This window comes from Oreochromis aureus, linkage group 18 (assembly GCF_013358895.1).
Source record: "Oreochromis aureus strain Israel breed Guangdong linkage group 18, ZZ_aureus, whole genome shotgun sequence".
NCBI classification, from domain to species: Eukaryota; Metazoa; Chordata; class Actinopteri; order Cichliformes; family Cichlidae; genus Oreochromis; species Oreochromis aureus.
Window position 1 is genome coordinate 16,400,728 of NC_052959.1, and position 25,536 is coordinate 16,426,263.

General features: G+C 39.7%; 1 protein-coding gene across 2 annotated transcripts in view; it reads right to left on the bottom strand.

Moving 5' to 3' along the window:
* LOC116316988 (dipeptidyl aminopeptidase-like protein 6) overlaps positions 1–7,607 on the bottom strand; it is a 94,482-nt gene extending 86,875 nt beyond the window's left edge. The window contains exons 1-2 of one of the 2 annotated variants that reach the window (XM_039602841.1): positions 7,147–7,607; positions 6,843–6,920 (exon numbers count right to left, since the gene is read on the bottom strand). In XM_039602841.1, the coding sequence (XP_039458775.1) occupies positions 6,843–6,899 (57 nt within the window). In that variant the 5' untranslated portion in view covers positions 6,900–6,920; positions 7,147–7,607. Of the gene's footprint in view, positions 1–6,842 lie in introns of both variants that reach the window. The other variant, XM_039602840.1, reaches the window with a different exon arrangement.
* Positions 7,608–25,536: the final 17,929 nt, after the last annotated feature.

The following is a 25,536-nucleotide window of genomic DNA, read 5'->3' on the forward strand; positions in this document are numbered from 1 at the left end:
CAAACAACTGAACATAAGCTGAAGTTATTTGGATGGGTGACCATGGTCTGGAAGAAAATCCAGTTCCCTCTCGCTCAGATGAGAGGGAATTGGTTTGCATGTTCATGAAAAACCAGGGAACCACCAAGAATCAAGCCTACCATGAAACTGCTGGACACTAGTGTCACCGTCCACAGTAAACTAAGTTTCACCTGAGAGGGTGCCGACCAAGAAAGAAGCTGAAATTTCCAGTTGTTGACACAGACAAGCCAAATTCATCTGGAGAAAGGTTTTGTAGTCAAACAAGACAAAGATTAATCTATTTGGCTACAATGTGGCTTTCAAAACCTAAGAACACTGTACCAGCTGTCAAGCATGATGGTGGTAGCATCATACTCTGGGGCTTTATTGCTCCCAGTGGTGCGGGTACACTGCATAAAGTGGATGAAATAATGAAGGAGCACTACCTATTCAACTTCACCTCAAGTCAACAGCTAGATGTTTGAAACTTGGACACGGTTGGGTGTTCCAACAGGACAATGATCCCAAACAAACATCAAAACTGGTTTTAAAATGGATAAAACAGGCGAACATTACATTTTTGGAACAGCCTTCCCAACGCCCCGATGGCAACCCTGTTGAAAACGTACTTATATATACTATATAACAACATATTACAGTATATTTCTATAATCAAAAGATAGGTCTGTGCCAGGAAACTAACCACTTAAATGAACTCTACCACTTCTGACAATACAACTGGTCAAATATTCAGCTAGAATTATACCAGAAGCTTGTTGATGGCTAGCAAAAGTGTCTAGTTAAGTTGCAACTTGCTAAAGGACATTAAGCCATATATTAGTTAAGATGTATGTATATACTTGAGCCGGTATGTATAATTTTGATATGGTGTGGATTAGAGAAAATCAAAAATTATTTCAAACTTCTGCACCCAATTCTTGTTTTTCAAAGTGATTGAAGATGTTTGCTGTTCAATCATTCCCCCTAGAAAAGGAACAGTTCAGAGAAATCCTCAAAAGCCCCAACATTAAAAGGACATTCATGCCCATGATAATGTATGTAAACTTCTGGCTACAACTGTACATGGACTGAAAGAGATGGGCTGCAGAGATAGTATTTCACAACTACAGGATAAAATTCTGTGTGAAATACTAAAACACCAACATTCAGGTGTGAAAAGGTGTGCATAAGTATGCATGTTTGCCTCTTTACGTGTCCTTCACTTCACAACTAGGTGTCTGATAACAGCATCGAGCCGTTACGTCCTGAGTCCAGCTCTGATCTTGACCTTCAGCCAGACCACGGTACCTTTCCCTGACACTCCTCCCTGTGGATCCTAAAGATTCATGCTGCTGTCCTTGGTATGCTCTTCATACACGCTCCACTTTGAGTTCAGGCTACAGCACCAGTGCAAAGATATGAATAGCAAAAATATCATTATTCGTCAGAATAGGAATGAGTCCGGGAATATCTGTGTGTCACGCTATGATGTGTCTTTATCAGCAAGTGGCTTCACTACAGGCAGAGTACTATCAGGTCATCTGTCACAGGTGACAGGAACAGATGAACCCTGCGCCCCGGGGAGCAATGCAAGTGCAAGATTGTGTCCAGGATGAAGAGCTTTAGGTGCTCAAAGGTGGCCGGGAGCTGCAAAACCTGGACAGCTTTTATAAACATGGTTCTCATCTACAGCAAGCCTTCCCTGGGGAGCCTAATAGCAGCATAGCAGTTAGTGGTGACAAATGACCGCTGCTGAATGGTGTCTGTTGCTTCTGGGCATCCCTGGTTGTTTCTGTCTCCGAATTTCATTTCATTGAACAATGTGCTATTGTTTGCTACGGCATTATCGCTTTCAAAGCGGTCATTGGATAAAATAAACAGATGGTATCAAAATGTGCACGGAAAATGTGTGTGTATGCACACATCAGGAAAATGAAAGTCATTTTATAATGGTTACTACTGGCTGCGGGCAGCAATACAAACATTTTAAGTAGGCGATTCAAAGTGCAATGGTTCAATGCAGAAATACTGAGGGCTCACTAGATGAATACAGAATGCTTTTGAAAGGCATTTCATCCTTATTCCTGCTGCATACAAATCATTTCAGTGAAAGTTTGTCTGTACAATTTTACTCCAGGGAACCTTAACATTCAGCTCAGGGTGCCAGTGTATCCTTGACACACACACATACTTTCAAACAACGCTGATACAGGCTCACTCAAAACTAACACAATCAAACAGATGAAAGGTACAATCGTGTTACTTACTAACACACAAAAATACACTTGAGTGGTAACATGCTGTATGACCCCCGCAGACAAATTTATAATGCCGTCTTACAAACTCTTTTAAACTCTCTGCTAAATCTCGGAGTGAAACAACAGAAATTTTATCGGGGAAAGAGAAAGCAATGCCAGCTGACTGTCTGACTGCCTCTCTTAGTTAATGCAAATAAAGGAAGTCTAGACTCAGGGGAAAGCCACTGGAATCAAAAACGTCAGTCAGCGAGCAGCACCAGAGGCAGACGGCACCACAGATGAGACAAGATACGGTGAGGCAAAAAAAGAAATATATTTTCTGCTCTGTGGTGTAAAGTTTAAAAAAAATCCCAATGATTCAACTGGGGGCATGTCTAAGCATAAATACATGATGCTGAGTAACCATTCCATCAGATTTAAATGATTGAAAAATCATGAATGAAAAGGTTTTCACTCCAAATTTGCGACAGAGCACAGATGTGTGCGACGAGATGAGTCCTAAAATAATTCAGGAAATTTAAATTAAGCAGGTTTGTGTGACAGCCTTGTTTCCACAAAGCTCTGTGGGATTTGTGCATCCTCGTGGGGGAATGTTTCATTATGAAGCCAGTAATGGATGTGATCTCTACAGGTAACAAACATCAGCAGCAGCTGAAGCAGCATTCAGACTGACAACAAATACTGCAGAAGCTTAATATAGTCATGAACATAAGTATAGAACTCCCTAATGTGGTGACACTTTGCGACCTTTTATTGGACACAAAATTAGATAATCCTGGAGGAGAAAGATGCATTTTGGTAATACCCACAAATCGAAGCCTTGTGTGTTTGTGTGTGTGTGTGTTAGAGTCCATTTTAGACCAACAACTACAGCTTTTTCTCATATAAACAGCAAAATCTCTTGTTAATATTTTACCTTAAATAAAATCATAGCCAGCTGAACCTCAGTTATTTTGAATGTAATTCATTTTCAATAGGGATTTTGAAAGAAAGCGTAACATTAGTCTTTTATATTTGAATTTTGTCATAGATATATTATTGCACAAAAGGTTTGAGCCACCCCAATTTTCTTGATATTTTGCTACAAAAATTGGAAATAGGAGAAGCAATTTGTTGAAGCTTGTGTAAACATAAAGGAAAACACAGAATTTGAGGTTAAATCAGAGTTTATACTATTCTAAAAAACTTGAAAGTCTGTATTTCTTATGACCACTTTTATTGTTCAGCATGAACTCTCTTAGGCAAACTTTCTCTTAACTTCTTTAAGTAGTCTTTAGGAATAATTCCTGTCCTCCTTAAACGACATTCAAAGCTCTTCTTTGTTCTGTTCTCTGTCAAGATGATCCTACACTGCTTCTACAATGCTGAGCTCCACTCTGGGGAGGCCAATCTATGACTGATAGAAAACCACACAATGGAACACGATCCAGGTATGCTTTTACTACACTGGCAATGGGTTTGGGGTCATTTTAATGTTGAAATGTGAAGCTGCTGCCAATTATGCTGCCAAAGATGCTGTCCATATGGTGTTGTGGTTGATCAAAATCTGATGATACTTTTATGCATTAATAATTCAGTTAATTGTGACAAGATTCCCAGCAGCACCATAGCTCGGGATGGTGCAAATACATCCCAAAGCCATGACAGAATCTCCACCTTGTTTCAGATGGCTGTAGACACTCACTGTTATACCTTTCTCCTGATCTCCTTGATGTACACTGATGATGATTTGAACCACAGCTTTCAAATTTGGATTCATCACTTCTTCAGAGTTGTTACCACTGATTTTCAGTCCAGTTCTGGGGTAATCTGGCATACCTCAGCCTTTTCTTCCTGTTTTGCTTCCTTAAGAATGACTTCTTGACAGCCACCCTTCCACTGAGACCACCTCTGATGAGGCTTCAGTGAACAGTAGATGGATCAGCTGAAGGGCCAGATGCATCTCTCAGGTCCTGTTTCAGGTCTTTTGCTGGATTTTCCTATTTTTAAGAACACAGATACTGTTCACAAGGTGTAGATTAGTTTTTAGGCCTGATACTTATTTATTTTACATCTTCTACTTGTCCACTTTCCTCAGTTTTTGCACACCATGCAGAGATATGCCAAGTTTTCAACTAATAGTTCCTTGTACTAACAAGGAACCACCTTGTGAGTCCAAAAATAAAATATTATGCTTGTCAAACTGTGTTATGTTATGTTTTGGCATTTCCTGTACATTCAACTAAAGACATGGGAACTGGGTTTGTTTTTGCAACAAGCTCCTAGTAACAAAGAATCTGGAGATACAATTTAAAATTGGCTCCCAGAGTTAGGGTGCATTTTCCGTGCTTGAATAATTTATATATCAGTGTCAAGTGGCTTAAAAAAATCAAGCAAATGAAAAAAGAATTGTCTGAAAATGATCAGGTGCAAGGACTAAGAAAGGTTGAAAAAGCAGCCAGTGCCCAAATAAAAATGTTTGAAGACTTTCAGAAAACCAGGCGCACTATTGCTCAAGACCACTTAAAAAAAATGACAAAAAAGTCTCCTCGAGACGAGACTCCTTGGTAGCAAAATATTTTAAAAATAGGAGTAGATCAAGACTTTTGCACAGTACTGTTTTAAAACCTCAATAATCACGTAGAGTAACATTTCATATTATTAAAGTCCTCATGCTTCCTGATTGGATGGGAGTGTAAGGTTTAAATACAGTAGCAGATGACCTTTGACTCTGACACTAACATAATTGCATTAGTTAAATGTTTTATTATATTTTTATTAGGTTCATAAATACCCTTAAAAAGCTAGTTAGTAATTAATACCATTATGAAATAAAAGCAAGAGGAGGAAAGGGAAAAGAAGATGAGAGCAAAAAGAGAAATGAGAATAAGAATGTAGATTCTGACAGTAAGTCACTGTTAATATGAGCTCTCTTATTCTCAGGGCGGGATCACACCAACCAAATCAGGTTTAATGAATTTTAGTGCAGACATGTCTGCATTTTCTCAAAATTATTCTGTCCTCAGAGAAGGGTAGGCGGCTTGGATTGCCAAGGCCAGACTTAATGATTTCCCTTTCTATGCAAATTGCCCACAGATTATGGTAGAATTTAATAGGCTGTGTCTGGGAATCCTTAATAAGTAAAATACTGGTCACAGAAGCTTCAAGGCTTTGGGGCTTTCATGGTACTGAGCTGTAAGCGGAGCTGTCAGCAGAAATATGAGAAATATGGAGTGTACAAAAGGTATAGCCTCTCTTCACAGTGGAGAAATTTGTTTAAATAAAAGTGACTGGAGTCCAGCAAAGCCTAAGTAATGAGAGAAAAGTCTGTCAACATGCCAGCAGACTGGTGAAGCTTGGCAGAGAAGCCTCATGTTGACTGAGTATGTGACTTTGTGCTTCCAGCAGGTGGCAAACTAACTCCAGCGTGAACCGACGTGAGCACAAGGGAATGATATCAAGACTCGGTCTAATCTATGACTAAAAGATGAGTGAATCCACACAGAAACTGGGAAATAATCCACATTTATTAGGATTAAATTACACACTATTGTATCAAAGAAAACGTGCACAGCAATGCGGCACAAATGTGATTAAATTAATGACAGAGAGCCGGCCGATTAGGCAAAGAAACCACCAAGCTTCCCACAAACAACACACATGAACAATCTTTAATCTAAAACTTAAAAGAGCATTTTTAAACGAGTGTACTTTGCTTGTAGCACTGTGGGTAACATTCATCTATAAATAGTCTACTACAGCCTGTGATCTTTAAACCTTTTTGGGGATGACATGCCCCCTAGAGACAGACAAATTTGTCACAATTTAAATATTTCACAGCTCCTCTCCAGAGAATCACAGGACAGGGAAACACATTTTGTCCGCACTGAAACCACAATCAATGCACCCCGAGGTGTAATGCAAGTTAACTTTGGCTCCAGTATGCGGCTGTTGCTCGGAAGTGATGTTAGGCAAGTGCTGTTGCTGGGGAATTACAGGACAGGACAAGTCACAAGAGATGTATTTTTATTGTCTGTTGATTTCATGTGTTTCCTTGTTTGAACTCTGGGGGTGTAAGCCACTGAGCTATAGAGGAAGATGGAGTGGAAACATATCAAATTAGAGTTGAATATAAAATCATAAACAGTCTTCTCATGGAGAATCTGTGGATAGATACACCGTGAAGTTTGCAAACATCTTATCAGATTATTTGGCGTCTTTAATCTTAACTTCTAAAGTGAGGCAACATTTTGTGAGCGTCTTTGGCTCCCTACAATCAGACGTACATTCTTTATGACACCTACTGTTTCCAGAACAATCCTCGCGAGCTGAGTGATTCTGCACTTAAATAAACAGGTGGAAAACTACCGAAAGTCAATCAAGATACAGTACCCAGAAGACAGCTACACCTCTGCATCTCAACAACATGTAATAGGAACCCGATCGTCTTCTTTTACAGTCCACAGGAATTAGGGGGGGGTCGCCTCTTTGCGCATCGGTGGGCTTTTAAAAAAAGTGCTCAAACAATTCTGTACAATCTGGTAGATTTTAATAGTTAAGGAAAGTAATGTTTCTTGAAATAAGGAGATTAAAAATATAAGTTACCTTGTCTGCCTTGATGGAGCCCCTGCGATAGTTTCCTGCACCTGCTGATGAGTTCATGGTCCCATAAATAGAGATAGTCTGCAATACAAAATATTCACCTGAAGTCGCCTGAACAACCAACTTTCATCTCTCTCTCTCTCTCTCTCTCTCTCCCCCTCTCTCTCAGCCGGTAATCACGAGGATCTCCGCGGTTGTTGTCTAGAATCGTAGAGCCAAAAGTGCCCAATGTGCCTTTTCGCCGATAAGTGGATGCATCTGAGCTACAGCTGTTCCAACAATGTGCTCCAGATTAAGCGTCACCCACCTGTAGTAAGGCTATTTAAAAGTGTTGTCCAATGGTAAATCAAAGCTCTTTGTGCGCAGCCTCTCTTCGGAGATAGTGAATCCTCGGGGGTGTACAGTGTGGGCTTTTCTCCTGCGCGTTGACTTGAACGACACAGATGAGCGGCAGGAAAGCAGAAAGTTTCTTAAGGATGACGATTCACAAAGGTTTCCAGTTAGTAAATGGAGTTTCTTTGATAGATTTGTACAGTTCCTGCGGAATAAACTGAGTCCGTTTATAATAGGCTGTGCATTTACAAAGAAAAAGGGATGTATAGCAGGCTGTTTATCGGCAAACTGCACATGCGGGGTTTTTGGCCATCTTATCTGCGCTTTTCTGAAAGTTACGCCCCACGAAAGCAAGCATTTCAAGGATGGGTTGTTTCTGAGAGCTAATTTCACAGCAGTATCTAGCTCATGACTACACGGAGAGCTGTAGACTCAGCTCTCACAACCTTTTTATGAGTTGCCGGGCGCCTGTGACGCGGTTATTAGTTGGACAAAGGTGCGTAATTTGACCTCCGCCGGTAAACTTCCGCATCGAGCTGCAATTAGAAGCTTTTAGCCGTCAGAGTTGATCAAAGGCGAAGCTGTGTCGCCCTCCAGCCACTCGGCGTTTATTTTTTTTTTTTTTTTCGGTGGGTCTAATGAGGAGGGGGATGCAAAAGAGTTCATTACAGAAAGTAAAGTGTGAATTTAGTAAAACCACAGGGAGCTAAGTGGCGGCGCACTCTGCAAATACTAATGATGCTGGGCTGGAGAGTCTGCTGCAGCTAATTAGACGAACAAAGGACAGACCTTTCTTTTTGTGAGAAGAAAAATGTTGATATTTATTTAAATAATTGCGTGTAAATTCTGTTAAGGGGCTGCTTTGTTGCACTATAGTTTCTTCGGTAAACAGCTGGTGAGTAGCTGTAATATGAGTGGACAACCTTTACTGCAAATAACGGTAGAAAAGTAGCATGTTACACCTAAAGTCGAGACGTTTTTCTTTCTAAGCTCCTTAGACTATGATGACTTGGATGACTGAGAACCTTCATAGACATGTTACACCTAAAGGTGCACAGTTTAGATGACAGTTCACAGGTGGGCAATTGCAAAATAGTTGCAAAGTTACGACTTGATATCTCCTCCTATTTAGACAAAGTCAGGGGAATTTTACAGTCAGAACTTTATTTCACTTCAATTTGACGTGAAATAAAATAAAATGTCCAGAAAAATAAATAAATAAATATGCAAGAGACAGGTGGAAGTATGAAGAAGGTGTGTGGTACAAGGTATCAAAGCACTCATTTACAGATCTGCACCATGGATGGCAGCCAGGCAGCTCTGTGGTGGTGTTAATGGAAGAACAGGCAAGGGGGCTCTAAAGCCACAGGAGACCAATTACAGTTGTTATGCTGTTGTGGAAATGCTGAAGCGGAGTAGAGGTTTCAGACCAGGAGCTGAGTTACACTGAACCCAAATAAATTGGAAATCGGCGAGATGAAATCGAGTGGGTGGAGGCTGAATGAAGCAAATCTGCATAACAAACATGCTTTATGGTGCTCCTTCCTTTTTTGTCTTTTTCTCCGTTTTTATGACCCAGCTTTGTAGTTTTATCACCAGCTGACAGACAGGCTAAGGTTTGAATGAAGCACTGTAAAGAGCTTCCAGAGGTCATTCTCCGAGCCTGTTGTCACCGTAGGAATCTTCAGTTGTGGTAAATAGCCAGACTTTTGGTCTAAGGTTTGCACAAAGTTAATCTATTGTGTATTACGTTATGCATTTTGTACTGATCATTGATTCTCTGGGCATAACAATGAGAGCTTTACTGTTTTATAGCTTATTTCTACAGTTTCAATAAAAAAGGAGGAAACTAAGGGCCATAGCTGTGTGGATAATAATGATAATTATCATCGTATCTCCAGTGATGACTTAATTTATAATAGCTGTATCTTCCTCTGTTCCCCAGTGTATCATGTCAGTTTATTGTTTTTAGCAAGAAATCAGCTGACTATTACAAAGTATCACTGCTCCTGAGAGCCTGTCATCATGAAACCATTTCCTGTCAGATGGTATATGAGAGCAGTGTAAATCCCATGCTGCATTTTCAGGTCTTGTTTCAGACCCTTTGGTCTATAAGCACTTTATTTAGATGAGGCTAAAAATGCCGCAGACATTTATCAAAACAGACATGAGGCAGGACAGGATAAAGGTCAGACAAAGGATCCTGATTTTGTTTTAATCTGCAGAAAAATAAACCAAATTAAAGAAATGAAAAGAAAATCTTTAAGGAGATTTTAACATTCCTACAGTTTTGATAAGGATAAGACGGAGCCACAGATATCTCCTAAGGTGAATTAATTTCCAAGTTGACTTTGTGGGTTTTGCATATAGCTTACTTATTCTGTCCCATCCTCTGAAACTGCAATCTACACGGAGAATAAGTCATTGAATTCTGCCTGAAAATCCAATTTTTCTCCTAGCTGGCCTTCCCTGTTTCTTATTAGAATATCAACAAATTTCACCACATGAGCTCTGAGGCAAAAAATAAAAAATAAAATAATTCCCTGTTTTTTTAACACCACTGATTTAATGGACCTGAGGGATCGCTGGGGTTGGTGGTGTACATGTGGGCAACACTGGCAGCATGTGGAGAGCCAAACCCTGGAGTGATAACAACCTGGAAGAACAGAGGAAGCAGTGCTATCAGCTTAAAAACCTCCTCCACTTAATTATGTGTGGGCTGCTGAAGGTCTGACATGAATGCCATAAGACCGAATACAGTTAGCAGCAATACTGCAGCGCTTAACTTGCCTTTTCACTGTACGGCTTCTCCTGGAATTACTTAGCACAGCTGCCTGCAGGAACATGGGTCATACAGTGGTTATAAAATCCATTCTTGGTGGCTAACTTGGTGAGGGGCACTTTAGAGGTTGACTCACTTCCAAAATAACCCACTTGAACAGAGGAGCAGAACAACTACAATTGATCCATAAAGTACCTCTGTTAAAGTTTACAACCTTTCAAATTCAAATATGTTTTCATTTCCACTCCAGCTTTCCAAACTTTGCCATCTCTTTGTCTAAATCACCAGACCCTATTTTTCCTACTGAAGTTATAAATTTAAGAGAATGACAGAGAGTGATAAGTATATACATTTATGAAAAGACTATTTAAAGCAGGCTATTTGGGGCATGAAAGGGTGCTTTATCAAAGACTGACTCATATGCACTAGCCTTTTTATTAGGTACACCGATTCAACTGCTTGTAAGCCCAAATATCAAATCTGTCAAATGACAGCGGTTTTCTTTAGGGTTTACGGAAAATGGTCTAAAAAAAAAAGGGAAAATATCCGATGAGCAGCAGTTCTCTGGAGGGAAATGCTTTGTCAGAGGCCAGAGGACAATGGGGAGACTGCTTCCAGTTGATAGAAAGGAAACAGTAACTCAAAAAAACACTTATTACAACCAAGGTATGTGGAAGAGGATCTACGTGCACCTTGATCGTTAAAGCAGATCGACTATAGCAGCAAAAGACCGCACCAGGTGCCACTTCTGTCAGTTAAGAACAGGAAACTGAAGCTACAATTTGCATGGGATCATAAAAAAATTGAAGAATAGAAGATTGGAAAAAGCATCGCCAGGTCTGATGAGGCTTAATTTCTGCTGCAACATTTGGGTGGTAGTCTCAGAATTTGGCACAAACAACAGAAAACCATGCCTCCATCTTGATTTGTATTGATGATTCAGGCTCTTGTTGATATAAATGGAACACTCTGGGCCCTTTGTACTAACTGTGAAATGTTTTAATGCCAAACCCTACCTATTGTTGCTAACATGTCTATCCCCTGACCACAGCGCCGCGCCACCAATCTCAAATCATCTCAAACTGCTGTCTTGAACATGACAATGAGTTCACTGGACTCCACAGTCACTAGAACTTAATCCAATAGATCTCCTTTGGGATGTGGTGGAATGGGAGCTTAGCACCATGGATGTGCAGGCGACAAATCTGCACCAATTATGTGACGCTATCATGTCAATATGGACCAAAATATCTGAGGAATGTCATTAAGAATTAAGGACCCTTTGAAGGCAAACAAGGGGTCCAACTTGATACTAGCGAGAACTACCTAAGAAACTGGCTGCTTAATATAAATCCAGTCTATCAATAATTCAGTCTATCAATGATTCTATAGAAAAGTACCAAAATCAGCCTACTGGCATCCATAGAGCTCACAAAAATTCTTACATTTAACACTGTTTATTATGTGTCCAACTATTTCTCAAAGTGATATGTGTGATGTGGAAACAGAACCATCAAAACCCAACATGGACTGCTTCCTCAGCTAGAGCAAATGCACACAGTTTCCAGGAATGTCCAAAAATGACTAAATCAACTAGTATTTTAATCAATAACCAAAATATTTCACAGACATAATGCATTCCCTCATCCTCGATCCTGGCTTAAAATATCACAACTCGCTTTTGCACTGCACTTAACCTAAACCTAATTTTACACTTTATCCTTAAATAGTTCTCTGAAAGCTTTATAACACGCGCACACAGACACACACGCACACACCTTGCATCAGCTTTCAGGGCCAGGTCTCAGACTTCTCAACCACTTTATCTCAGGCTGTGGTCAAAAGACACATGTAAACTTCCTGTGGTGTTGCCTTTCAGCAGTGAAGTTCTACATAGCTTCTGTTTACCAGTTCACCGACTTCCATTACAGAGCTCCTGTTTACCAGCCTCCTGATCTGCATATAGTAATTAACTGACCCCCAAAAGGCAACACTCTCAGAATTTATATAAAAATCATGCACACAGACTGCTACTCCACATCCGTATATTGAAATTGAATTGTGCATTTTCATCTTTCTCTGGTGCCCGGTGGATAGTGAAACCTCCTCTCCTAAGCGCTTTGTTGCAGAAAAGATGAGAATATGTGTGTTTGGGGAGATACAAAGTGAGGCTGTCTGTATTAAAATAAACACTTCTCTGTAGAGGCAGCCAGAGTTAGAGAAGCATAAAGCAGGCACCTCACACGAATAAATGTGGTTTATATCGTGGAAATCCTTCTGAGCAAGTGAAGATGCTCAACTGTATAACAATAGAATTGTTTGTTGTGAGCCACTCAAATTTGCTTATGAGATTTTGTCATTGCTTTCATGCGTCAGTGCCCTGTACGGTACACATTCATCACCTAGAGTGTAGTATGACAATTTTACATCAGTGTTAGGAATTCCCAACCCAGAGTTAGCGCTTCATTGTATTCAAGGGATAAATCATGCCATTAGTGGCTATGCTGTTTCACAACACCACAAGGTATATGCTGGCCCAGATTAATCATCAAAATGAGGCAACAATTCAATAACCTCCACACAGTCGGTGTGCAAACTGTCACATTTTATTATGGAATTTGTCAACGCACGGATGAGAGGAGACACAAAAATAAGCCAGCAAGAGATTTGATTTGAGCAGATTTGTGTGGGCTCACAACATTGTGTTTTGTAGCAAAGAGCTAAGCAAACAACATTACGTGCACACACTCTGAGTAAGTGGCTGTCACGTAAGGTACACGTAGCATGGCTAAATCTCCCCTTTTTCTCATCTAAAGCTGCAATCCCAGCAATTTACTATAGCTGCAACTCTTCTAAATGCTCTCAATTACAGCCATCAAGAGGCCAAAGTGTCATCTACACTCCAAGCAGATCTGCACATAAAGGTAGCTGTGGTGCTGTTGCGCCATCACATTATTCTGCAGACACCCACCTTCATGCATTACATGGGTAGCACATTATGTGTGCTTTATGAAGCAGTATTATGAAGGGAAAAGTGAACCAAATATCTCACATTGACAGAAATGCTCAGCGCACACAAAGGTCTACATATTCCAAGTCAGAAACAATTACTCATCATCAAAGCCTTTTGTCTCCATGCGCTTTGTTGTTTTGACAAAGAGAGGGGGACCATTCATCACTGTGAATGGATGGATACGCCACAAATGTACACTGTAGCGTACTTCAGCGTGTTCAGCCATAGTCAATGCAGCTGGATCTTTGGATTTGAGACAGTGGGGGTTTGTGGTTTATGATTTATGATTCTCTGGGAGAGGAAAACAAACCTGTCCTGCATGTGTAAATGTTTTAACTGTGGGAAAGAGCAGCTCTGTTCAGTTAGTTAGTGGAACACATAAGCAGCACCACTGCACTGTGTGAGCGTATTTCACTTTTGGTGAACAAGTGTAATAGGGATTTATAAACCCAGGGGTCATGAAAAGTTGAGAAAAGGAACAGAAAATATATTTCTGCTACACAAATTTTAGACTTTTCCATCCATATATGAAATTTTAATGATTCAGAAACTGAAAGTGAATAAACTAGAGAGCAACTAAGGCACACAAAGCAATGTGAAGAGCATCCAAACTGAAAAAAGGCCTTTCCCATCATGTATTTCAAGGTATCCTTTGGAAAAGTACTTTGTTTTATTGGATATATAAAGAGGGATGGGATGGTGATGTAGTGGATATCACTGTTGCTTCACATTGCTGATCATCTGAGGCCTGTCTGTAAGGTTACTTCAGCTCCCAGAGCTGGAAAATGAAGCAATTAATGCACAAGTGACAACAAAACCGTAACAACATGTCCTCTAGTGGCAATTTGAGGCAGGCTCCAAAAATAAGCATAGTTTTCCTCTCCAAAACAACTCCAGTGAATTTTACCTGGATTGGGGGTGTAGTCACTTTGATTGACAAGTGTCCTGACACAGCTTAGTTTATGCAGTTGGGATCTGCTAGGCCTGATCTCTAGTTTAGGCCACCGAATGGGACTTCTCCATCGTGTTTTTTGGGGCATTTGTGAAGTATTATCCGACTAATGTTATGACTCGTGACTATTTTAGTATTCCATCCATCAATTTTCTTTTACTTATTCAATCTAGGGCCGCAGGAAGGCTGACAGCTTATTCTAGCTGTCATAGGGCGAGAGGCAGGGTAGACCTTGAGCAGGGCACCGGTCGGTCACAGAGCTAATACAGTTCTGTGGTCAGGCAACCATTCATGCTCACATTCACAGCTTTGGTCAATTTACAGCCATTAATTAACCCATGGGTGTTAATTGGTGCGTGTGTGTTTTCGGACTGTAGGAGGAAGCAAGAGAACATGCAAACTCCACATAGCAAAGCTGAATCCAAACTCAGGACTTTCTGGGTGCCAGTGCTAACCAGAGCACCGAGCCATCCTGCTAATTAGCAGATATTTGTGTCTGTGCATTACACTCATATGGACCTAGCTTAACAACAAAGTTAGCTAATGTTAGCTAACTGAGTAATTTACCAACTCATCCAAATAATGTCACTTCTGGCACTGACCAAAATCCCAACACTTAAATTTCAAGATATGTGGTAGCATCATGATCTAGGGCTATTTTGCTGATGATCTAGCTGTGGTAATGCTACATTGTACAAGGTGGGTGGAATAATAAAGAAATAGGACTAGCTCCAGATTCTTTAACTTCACCACAAATCAACGACTACATGTTTGAAACTTGGATACAACTGAGTGCTCCAACAGGACAATGACCCCAAACACAGATAAAACAGGCTAAAACTGAATGGAGTGTTTTTATATTTCTGAACCTGTATTTATGCTTTAGACCCTCTGTGGACAAATTTTCTAAATCTGGGTCCCAGGATCCTAGAAATTAGTTTTGGTATTCTCCTCAGCCATAGATTGTTTGCTACTGCCTACTATTTTCTGGTACTGTTTTTGGTCAGGGCACTCTTTTTGTCTAAAGATTACAGAAGCTCTGGATTGTTTTCTGACTGAAATTATATTTAACATTTTAAAGAGGTTATGATCTCCCAAACAAGGCTCTGTACAAATTTGTTGTTGTTTTCCTGTTTGGGTGAGATACAGGTTCGTTACCTGCCTCATCAAACTTTGAAGTGATCCCTTGGTAGACAGCAAAGAGAATTCTGGCAATTCCCTAATGGACCTGGGTACCATGACTTATTTAGCAGCCTTACTTTCAGTCCAGCAGCTGAATTTGGGATAGTTTTCACCCATTTCATGTCGGTTCACTGCATCTTTCCTTGGACTGTCAAAGACCATGTTCTAAAATACATGAAAACATGAAGCCATTCACTTTGGACTTTGCAAGTAACCTTATTTAGATATCTTGTACTCCTTTCCTAATCAGTTTATTCTATACTTTCACTCACCTTTGAGGATTTATTTAGATATTAACTTTACACCAAACAACCAGACAGTAGTTACGTAATTGATATCTGGTTCCAAGCAAGAACAATAAAGTACTATCTATTCCTTTTCATATAGATTTCTGAGCTTAGCTGACCTCAGCATCTTCTCCCTGACAGACTTTGCAGCTTTGGGAAACAAACCACAAACACTAAAACAACAGTGACATCCAAGTATATACTGGCTTAGAACTGACTCGATAAATTATTGGACTCTAACTTTGTTCGGGTTTTTTTCAGCTAGATTAGAGTAACATGATGATGAGGATGGATATTTCAATCCTTGGGTAACATGAATACTTCCTGCAAACCTCATTTCCTAAGAGTAGATACCACATTATTGAAAGATAGACTCTCTTCCCCAGCTGATAGATTTACAGATGCATTTGCTGGTTTCAAGAAAACTGGCTTGTTTTGAAAGGGTGGCTTTGTTCCCCTAGGAAACAGGGACCCTTAAATCTGACTGTAAAGGAGAGGCAAAGTTAACAAGATGGAGATGGATGAAAACATAATCTAACTCTCTAACAGTCATTCAACTGTCAACTTGTCAATGAAAGGTCGAGCTAATTAATGTGCTCTGTTCCACAGTCTAGGGGGCACAGCTGTAACCAGACATTTGGCAAGACTGCAGCAGTAATACAAGTGAACAAATTTTCCTCATAATTTCCGTCTTATTTTGTGTTTTTTCACCTCCCAAACAGAAAAATATGATAATTACTTTGACAAGGTCAGAGTTTGTGTGTGTCAGGGTTGAGTTAACGGACTCAAGCGCAAACTCCTAAGTTGAACCAAACAGTCTTTATTTACAACACAGAGTGAACTATATACAAATGTGAGGGGAATGGACAGGGATCAACAGGGCAGGAAAGGAAAACACTCCACACTCGCTCGTAGATCCACAGTCTGTTCGTTCCGTGCACTCACTCGCTCCAGTCTCCAGCTCGCTCCACAGCTCAGCCAAGCACTCGTGCTCAGGTATCAGTATATAAGGGAGGTTCAAGGGACGGGTCCAGGAAATCTATTTACACAAAGGCGAGAGATCATCACGAATAGAAAGCTACTAGGAAAACACGAGAAACTGTTCAGTCTGTGCTACACTAACTTGCGTTGTACAACGGTCCAGCGACGAGAAGCATTCAGCCACCATCTTAAGAAGCAGCCAGGGAAAGCAGGATGGTGAGCCGCAGGTGTGTGATTACTCACAGGTGCGTGGGCCGAAGGCGGGAGCCCGCAATGAGCTCCGCCCAGGCAGAGCGAACACAGCGGAGAGAAAGCGAGAGAGCAGAAACCAAAACGGAAACGCATGTAGCCCTACTGGATCGGCCGGGCAGACACAGGGACCGTGACAGTGTGCAGCCAAAATCTTTCATTATCTTGGAAAATCTTTTGGTTCTTATTTATAAATTTAATGACTATAGGCCTATACAATATATGCTGTGTGTGAATAGCTAAACTGTCTGCTTATGTGTGTGTCCAGAAGGCTTGTTTGGCATTTACAGCAACCTCCAACTCCACTGATGAGTTTACAGCAGTATAGAAAAAACGCTTCTTTGTGATCGCTGGAATGTAAGATTAGCCAATAAGTTCTTTACCTGAATCTAGTCAGCATGTTTCTTTTTCCAGTAACAAGGGGGACTATTCAATAAACGTGCTGAATTATAGCTGAAAAGCCAAGACTGAGTCAGTAGAATATGTTAAAATTGGTAGCTTTGATAAAAAGCTGCTTTTTAAATAGCAAACACCAAATTATATTATTATTAATGGTGTTTACACTGTTAACCATTTTAGTTTATGTAAACATGCACCGAGTTTCTACCAGAATCCTGCTTCAGGACCACAAATGTCATCCTGTGGAAAACTAAGCACACTTCATGATTCGACAGCTTGTCAAACCACCTTTAGCAGCAATAACTTAAAGTAATTGTTTTCTGTTTGATTTTATCAGTGTCTCACATTGTTGTGAGACACTGATTGTTGAGTTTCTGTTCAGTTTCCTTACAACTCTGTTTCATTTCATTGAGGTGTGCAGCCACTGAGTTATGCACAGGTCTTTTATGGCTCTTTTTAATGCTACCACGGCATTCAATCAGGTTGAGTTCTGTACTTTGAATGGACCATTGAAACACGTGGGTTCTTTTCTTTTTCAGTCAGTCTCTGTTGTAGATTTGCTCCTGTGCTTGGAATCGTCCTGTTACATGAATCTATTCCGATCAAGCTTTAGGTGTCGGGCACAGGGCCTTATGTTTGATTTATATTTGATTGGTATGCAGAACAGTTTTTGGTCCACTCAGTGACTGCAAGGTTCCCAGGTCCTGTGGCTACAAAACAAGCCTAAATCATCATGCTTCTACTACCATCCTGGATAGTGGGTATAAGGTATTGGTCCTCATATGCTGTGCTGATCTCCACTTTGGTTTAATCTTTCCAAAGGACATTGTTCAAGAAGTCTTGTGATTTCTTCACATGCAACTTTGCAAACACAAATTGTGCTGCAATTTTCTCTTTAGAGAGAAGAGGCTTACTGCTGCCAGCCCTTGAACATAACTGAGGCTAACTGAGCCCTGCAGAGTCTGAGATGTAGCGCTTAGGTTTTATTGCAGTTTCTCTGAGCGTTGCACAATCTGACCTTGCCACTCTTGGGAAGACTGGCAACTGTCTTGAATGTTTTCCAGTTGTAAATAAACTTTCTCTCTGTAGAATGATGGACTTCAAATTGGAAATGGCCTTGTAACCCTTCGCAGATTGATGGGCAGAAGCTATTGTTTTTTCTAAGATCACTGCTAAAATCTTTCCTCATTGCTGCTGTGTTAACAGACACATGAATGCTTCAGAGTGACAAAACTTGTGCTTTTATAGAGGTCCTCACACTTGCTGATGATCAGTTAATCAAGTGCATTTCATTAGCATCCTCTACATACCCTCTTAACTCCAATGGAAGCAGTAAGGGTCCACTTAATTCTTCACTTTCTGTTTCTTTGGAATATAAATGGACTGTCTCTGATTGCCATACATGGCTTTTGTCCATCCCTCAGACATGGTGGTTTTTGCAAATCTCTGCTAATAAATACAGGATTTTGCACTGTAGTTGAATCATATTATTGCTGGTTTTATTTATCCAATATGGACAGTTTTACTGCCAACAAACAGTAACGCACGCCCTGCTGAGTTGTGATATTTTATTGGGCGCTTATAATCCAGTGAGAGAATTTACAGAATTATTTTGTTTCTTACTTTTAATGGAAACAAAATAAATTGTGATTACCAAATCCTGAGGGGAAACCAAACGTGATCTTTTAAATGCTAAGAAACTCTCAATGGAGGTTTGGTTGACCACTAAAAGGACCAGCTTTTGACTGGCTCCGTTAAGGGCGATTTTGCCCTGTGGTAGACTGGCAACTTGCCCAGGTCAGGGCTCTTACCCAGTGAGTGCTTATATGGATCCTGAGCAGGCAGATGGATGGACGCTGAGATCCTCCTGTTGGATTTCGCATTCTCGCCACAAAAATGCCAAACAGATGCATTTCTTCAGTTTTCGCCACACAACACAGTTGAATTTAAATTATGTTAACATTTCATTAAAATTCAAGCAGCATACACGATCATAATTACTCAATTAAGCTCAGAAACTCAGGACAGTTTTTTTCTATGCATCACCTTAATATCACAGTTATTAAGCGTTCTTATATTATTTCTGAAACTGTGCTCAGTCCATGACAGTAATGAGAAGAAACCGAATGCCTGTAAATTTCCAAAACACCACCCACACTTCATCATCGGTCATTCTGGTGTAAACAAACTACATGACAGCTTGATTACACAAAATATGAGCAGCTACATTTCCTGTCTTGTATTCAGTATCACATCTGCAGCAAACCGTGACAGATTTCTCACTTCAGCACAGGCTTATTACCAGGAATTATATTTCTGAGGAGAGGGGGAATACATATATGTATATATATATGTATGTATAGCACAGTGAAGGATGGATTGACAATTTTTGGCACACTGATACTGGAATAAGTGTGCCTCTACTCTAATGTTAGAGCCTTGTTCCAAAAGGTTTGACGAGCATTGCTGCAATGAATGCTCAACGAATCTGGACTCGTATTATTCTGGGAAATAGACATTAAACACAGACATATCCAGTTTCCTTTGATGTGTTTGAGTATTTATTAAACTGTCCCAGGTGGTTGTCACAATGGGGAAATAAATTACAAAGAGATTTGACTGACCTTGATGTTACTCAAAATTTTAAATAAACTACAAAAAAGGGTCTGAAAATGATGAAGTTTGGTCTTGACCTTATATAAAGAGTGTGTGACAAATTTATGCTAAAGTTTAATATTTAAACAAAATAAATAAATTAAATTAAATAAAAAAAACAATAATAAGTGTGAGAAATATATGAGCAATTGTGATCTGCCAGTGCTTCAGCGGTGGAAATCATAGTCAAATACATAAAAGTACTATAACCTGTGTAAATGTAAAAAAAAAAAAGAAAATTGAAGCTCTTCCAAGTGTTGAAATCCATCACTATGGATCTTTAGAGATGAGGTGCTTGGGGCAGGTCCAACTGGGAGGAGACCCTGGTTGTAGGCCAAGAACACACTGGAGAGATCATGGTGCTCGGTTGGCTTGGGAACGCCCCCGAGTCACATCAGAAGAGCTGGAGGAGGTGGATGTCGAGAAGGATGTGTGGGCATTTCTACTTAAACTAATTCCCCCCACGACCTCGACCTGGATAAGTGGCAGAATATGGATGGATGAATGTGAGTCCATAACTCTGGCTGTCCAGTCTGTGAAAGATGCCACCATTATAACTCTGATATATCAGAGTAATGTCATATCAGCCTACAAAGATAACCTCTTGATCATTTTCACTGGAGTTTTCTTTAAACTCTTACAGGAAACATTTGCCCTTATTATTGAAATTTTAACATGAAAGTGTATAGGCATATTTCTCAAAATGTGAAAATGCTCCTTTAAGTGTGAGTGGTGCAATCGTAAAGCAACCCTATCGAAAAAACTAAATATATAAAACTGAGTTGAATTAGTATGACACTGTTGCTCCTGGGAAAATTTGTGATACTGTTTATTGTAATGTTTTTGATGACTAATACTACAATACTGAGCATAATGAGTAGACTTCAAAGACATCTTTTATTGAATAACAGTGCCTGCAGTGGCTGAACACTCTCCACCCTCACCCTGCTCTACCCTGAGTGACTGATAGCTTTGTACCATCAATGGGCTTGGCATCTCAGGGCTAAGACCACCTCAATCTTTTCTGTCACATTCACCTCACTACCCAATATGGCTTGAGGACATAGCATCAGTTCTGGTGTCTCACGGCTCACTACCTTTTCTCCCAGGATTATAAGGCAACTTGCAGCGTAAATTCATCTCCTCTATATTGCTGCAGCATGCTTGAGAAATTCCATAAAGCATTATTCGAGTCAGATAACGGATTTATGGATACAAGAGGCCACCCTATGAGCCGCATGACCAAAAACTGTGATATATAAAAGAGATAATGCAAAACAAAAGGTTTTCACAGTTGATGCATTTTCATGCCAAAAGAATGACTATGCAACAACATTGTTAGCCTTCTACCACAAACAACTATTCAAGAAGAGGAAAAATATAACACTTCTAATGATGAACAGTGAAGTGGATTAATGCCTGACTTTTGTTCTCCCTTCTTCAGAGTGCTCAGAGCAAAAACAGAGAAGCATCTCACCTTCCTGCATTGCTACACCACCAGGATTATTGTACAGTGCTCTCTGTGTCTCTGGAGAGTTAGACTGGACCAGAGAATCCAGGATATTAGAAAACTCTTAGAGTGGATACTAGTATGAAGTGTAGAGCAGAGTGGGATTTGACCTTGGCTTTAATAGGGCCTCTTGGGTGTGCCTGTGAGGGAGCTCACTGCGCTTTGCTGATATATATATATTTTTTTTTTTACTATTATTAAAAAAAAAGTGGAGAGGGGCAAAGTCTCTCTGCAGCGGGACTTAGGGACAGTTTGAGCAGGGAAGAGAGAAGATGACAACCTGGAGATGCTGTAAAACATAGTGAAACACAATTTTCTACCAGATAAATTGTTGTTTTTATTGCAGGTCAAATGTTTTCATGCTGTCACATCAATGAATGATTTCTGGAGCAAATCGGGACATTATTTGTGGATCAGTGCTATTTCAGTTCATACTATTTTTTGTTTCTTTGCCTTTAAATAGACCTTCTCAAGTAGGTGCATTTTGGCTCACCGCTTCTGAAGTGCCTTTATGCACTGCAGTCTTTACTTGACATAAACAGTCTAAAAGTGTGACCCGTCAATTTGTTTAGTAAAACAAATTATAAAGCCGCCAGAAGCCCACAGCAAAGAGGATTACATCAAAAAACCACTCACCCACCACTTCATTAGTTATACCTGTTTGATTGTTTGTTGATGCAAACATCTTATCAGCCAGTCACATGGCAGCATCTCAATGCATTTATGGTGGAGTCAGAATTTGGCACAAATAACATAAAAGCATGCCTTGCATGAACGTTTCAGGATGGTGATGGTAGTGTAATGAACCTTATCATGTCAATATGGACCAATATCACTGAGTATTATTACCAGCACCTTGGTGAATCTGTCCCATAAAGAACTAAGGCAATTCTGAAGACAAAAGCAGGTCCAGCCTGGTACTAGCAAGGTGTACCTACTGAAGGGTGCATATTTGTAAGTACTGTTTCACCATTTACACACACACAAAAATGTGAAGTAATTTTAGTCCAAAACATCTTTGTGCAGTTTTTAAGAGATTGTGCAAATCTGTGCAAACACCAATAATTCCAGAATACTCTTAAAATGTTTGAAGTTCTGCAGCCCAACAATTGTACTTTCCTTTGGTTTTCTAGTGACCCTAACATGCGATAAATGAATACAATTATGTTAAACATGCTCAGTGGGTAGCTGGACACCAGAGGTTTACTCACTCTGAAAGAGGTCACTGTCATCTAAACTAAGGTGACTTATACAACTCATATAATAGGAATGAAAACCCATTATATTGACTTGTCTGCCCACGTGTGTTTCCTGCTTTGTCCATGTGCATGTGACGCTTTAGCATTTCACCAGTCTGGTCAGACTGTTAATGGTTTTGTGTAAGTGGATGCTGGGTAGTCCACATTGAATTCACTGAGTTGCAGCTGCTCTTGGTTTTTTCGTTGCATAAACATCAGTGTCTGGCTGCAGCGCACTGACAGCAGAGACACATTTCTGCAGAAAGCAGTGAAGCAGAGAGCTGTGGGATCTTTGATGACACCGCTGTAAAGTGAAGGAAAGCGGAGAACAAATGAATTTTTGTTTAATATGCAAACAGTTCAACACTATTTTATTAAATAAAAAGCTGTGATAGTTTAATCATATTTCTAATGCAGCTCGCTTCTTTGCTCTCTTCCCCTTGTCCTCATGTCCTGATCTTCCGCTTTATATTCCCCCATGAGACTTTTGCATAAGACTACTGAAAGCTTCTGTGAAAAGTTCCAAAACTTGAAACTTTAAAATGATCAAACGGTTTCTCTTCATCTTCTACTTATGCACTTGTGTTACTGAAGTATGTCCCGTAAACTGGCTTTCCACTCCTACAAGAAGAAAAAGGCAAACTCTGTCTTGTCTGCGAAGACCTGCTAATTTGGTTTTGTCTGGCTCCTTGGATGCAAACATCTGAGTTTCAGATATCAGAGCACACAGACTGATTTCATGGCACACCATCCCCCCCTTTAGCCCCTTCTTTCTTTCTCTATCCTTTCTCTCTCTCTTAGCTCTTATATATTCCCCTATGATTATAAATAGATTCTAATTAGCTCCTCCAGCCATGGGCAATAGAATTGTTCATCAAGTAGGGACTGCACTCAGAAGACTTTATACATTAAAGCTTTTGCAAAAGTCAGAAGAATAGCAAATCCCCTCTGCCTCAATTTAATTTTTTCTGCAAAGCAGGGATTAATTTTCCCATATTTTATCAGTTCACATATAATTCACCGGTGCAATCAATTTCCCTCATGGTTCAAAAGGACTAAAAAAGGTCAACCTGACCTTATGATTGAAAGTCACGCAAAATCAGAGAATGCAGATGTGGTGCAAGGCTGGGTTTTAGAGCTGTCTTGCCACCACTGACATGAAGGTTTAATATTTCAGTTCACGAAATGTGTCCCCTCATCAATCAGTGATGAATTAATAGATTCATTCTGACTTCTTTTGCAGCTTTTCAGTGTCTGAACCAAGCATCTGAGCACACTGAGTGCACTTTCTAATATCACTGAGACCTAAAACTTTCCTTTCGCACTTCTTTCCACTTTATTCAAAGCTTGTCAAGACCAAAGACTTGATGTCTGAGATATGTCTACAAGAAGAGATTAATTCTTTCCCGCGCTCTCTCATATCTGCATTACCAATTCTGCCTGTTTAATGTATCAAGTCAAACAAATTCTTTCTATAACTTCTTAAAAGTGGACTTCTTTGTTCTTTAATTAGACTGTAATGAAAGCCTTCTTTCTTGTAAGGTAGAAGTTCTTCCACACTGGGCTTCAGCACCAAGTTATCAGAGGAAATTATGATGCAAATTTGTCTGTGAAATATTTAAACATTTTATCTCTTTGAAATAAAAGATTAAAACAGATTCCCTATCCAGATCTAACTGAAGCATGTGTACTCTTTGTGGTTTTCGCCACTCACGCTGAGTCTAATTTTTTTTTACTACATACTATGGTTTTGAAATGTGTTCTGCGTGCAGCTATAGGAAATAAGTATCTAGCTGCGCAGTGAACTATTGTGGGTTCGATTCAACAATAGCTGTTCTTCTGCAGAGAAAGAGCTCAGCCAGCATTCGGTTTCATGTTTCTTCTCTCTTCTATTATATTAATATGATCCATCTGCTCACCTGGTAGCTGTCTGTCCTTTTACTCTGCAGCTGCCTCCTGCTCTACCTTAGGCAGCACTGGTGCTTTGTTTCTAAAAGACTCCTAAAAGAAATACACGATAAAACTGAAAAGCAGGATGGTTGTTATCTGAAATACTGATATTATCAGCAGTTTTTTTTTTCTAGTTGCAGCAGCAAAAATAACGATCTGCTTCTTTTTAAACATTTTCGCAGATAATGTTGGCCTGTTTGTTTTTTTTATATATATTGCTGAGTCTATGTCAACTATATTTCTCAGTAATGGTGTGTTTTATATACATACGGGTTGTCCTACATGGTAGCTCATGACACATAACAGTTTGCATGCAATGGTCTGTAAACTGCATGTATAGCATCTATATTGAAAACAGCAGCCGACATAAACAGGCAATTATTTTGCAGGAACAACATAAAAAAAATCCACTGCAACACTTTATACCCAAATGATGACTTGCAAGGCTAGCAATGTGATGGCTGAATAGCCTAAAAAAAAGCCTATTCTATCTTACAGTCACAGTATTCTCTTGAAAATTAGTCCTTAATGCTGATAGCCAAAGGGCACCAATTAAGCTCAACAACCAGAAAAGAGCTCCTTGAGCATTTATCCATTCGCCATGAAATTATGCTTTGTTTTGCTGATGTGACTTATTGTATTAAAGCACATTTATCTGCTAATAATTATATAAACCTACAGCATAAATGTACACTGAATTATATTGCAAGATGAGGAAATGTGCATGAAGACAAACTGAGTTTGAATGCTTCACCTTGCCATCGGTTACCTGACGAGAAACAAATCTTTATGAAGATTGCACACAAATGTTTGTCTTTGAGCACATTTAATTATCTCTTTTTACTAATATTACTTTACATTAATAGGCAGGATGCTCCTTATTAAACACTATAAACTAGGTACTATTTGAATAAATTGATAAACAATAGCAAAAAAAGAAAAGAAAATGTAAAATATATTGTATTGGTAGAAATAAAACAGACAGGTTGCATTTTTCATGTTGAATTACAGAGAGCAATTTGATCCTGTTACTGTTTCCAGTGTTGTATGAAACAGTAGAGCCATGCTGCCCTCTGTCTGCAACATACCAAAATACTTCTTTATTCCACACTAATGAGCTTTTTGGAGCATTTCCACCATGTCTAAGCTTTGCAAATTAAATTACA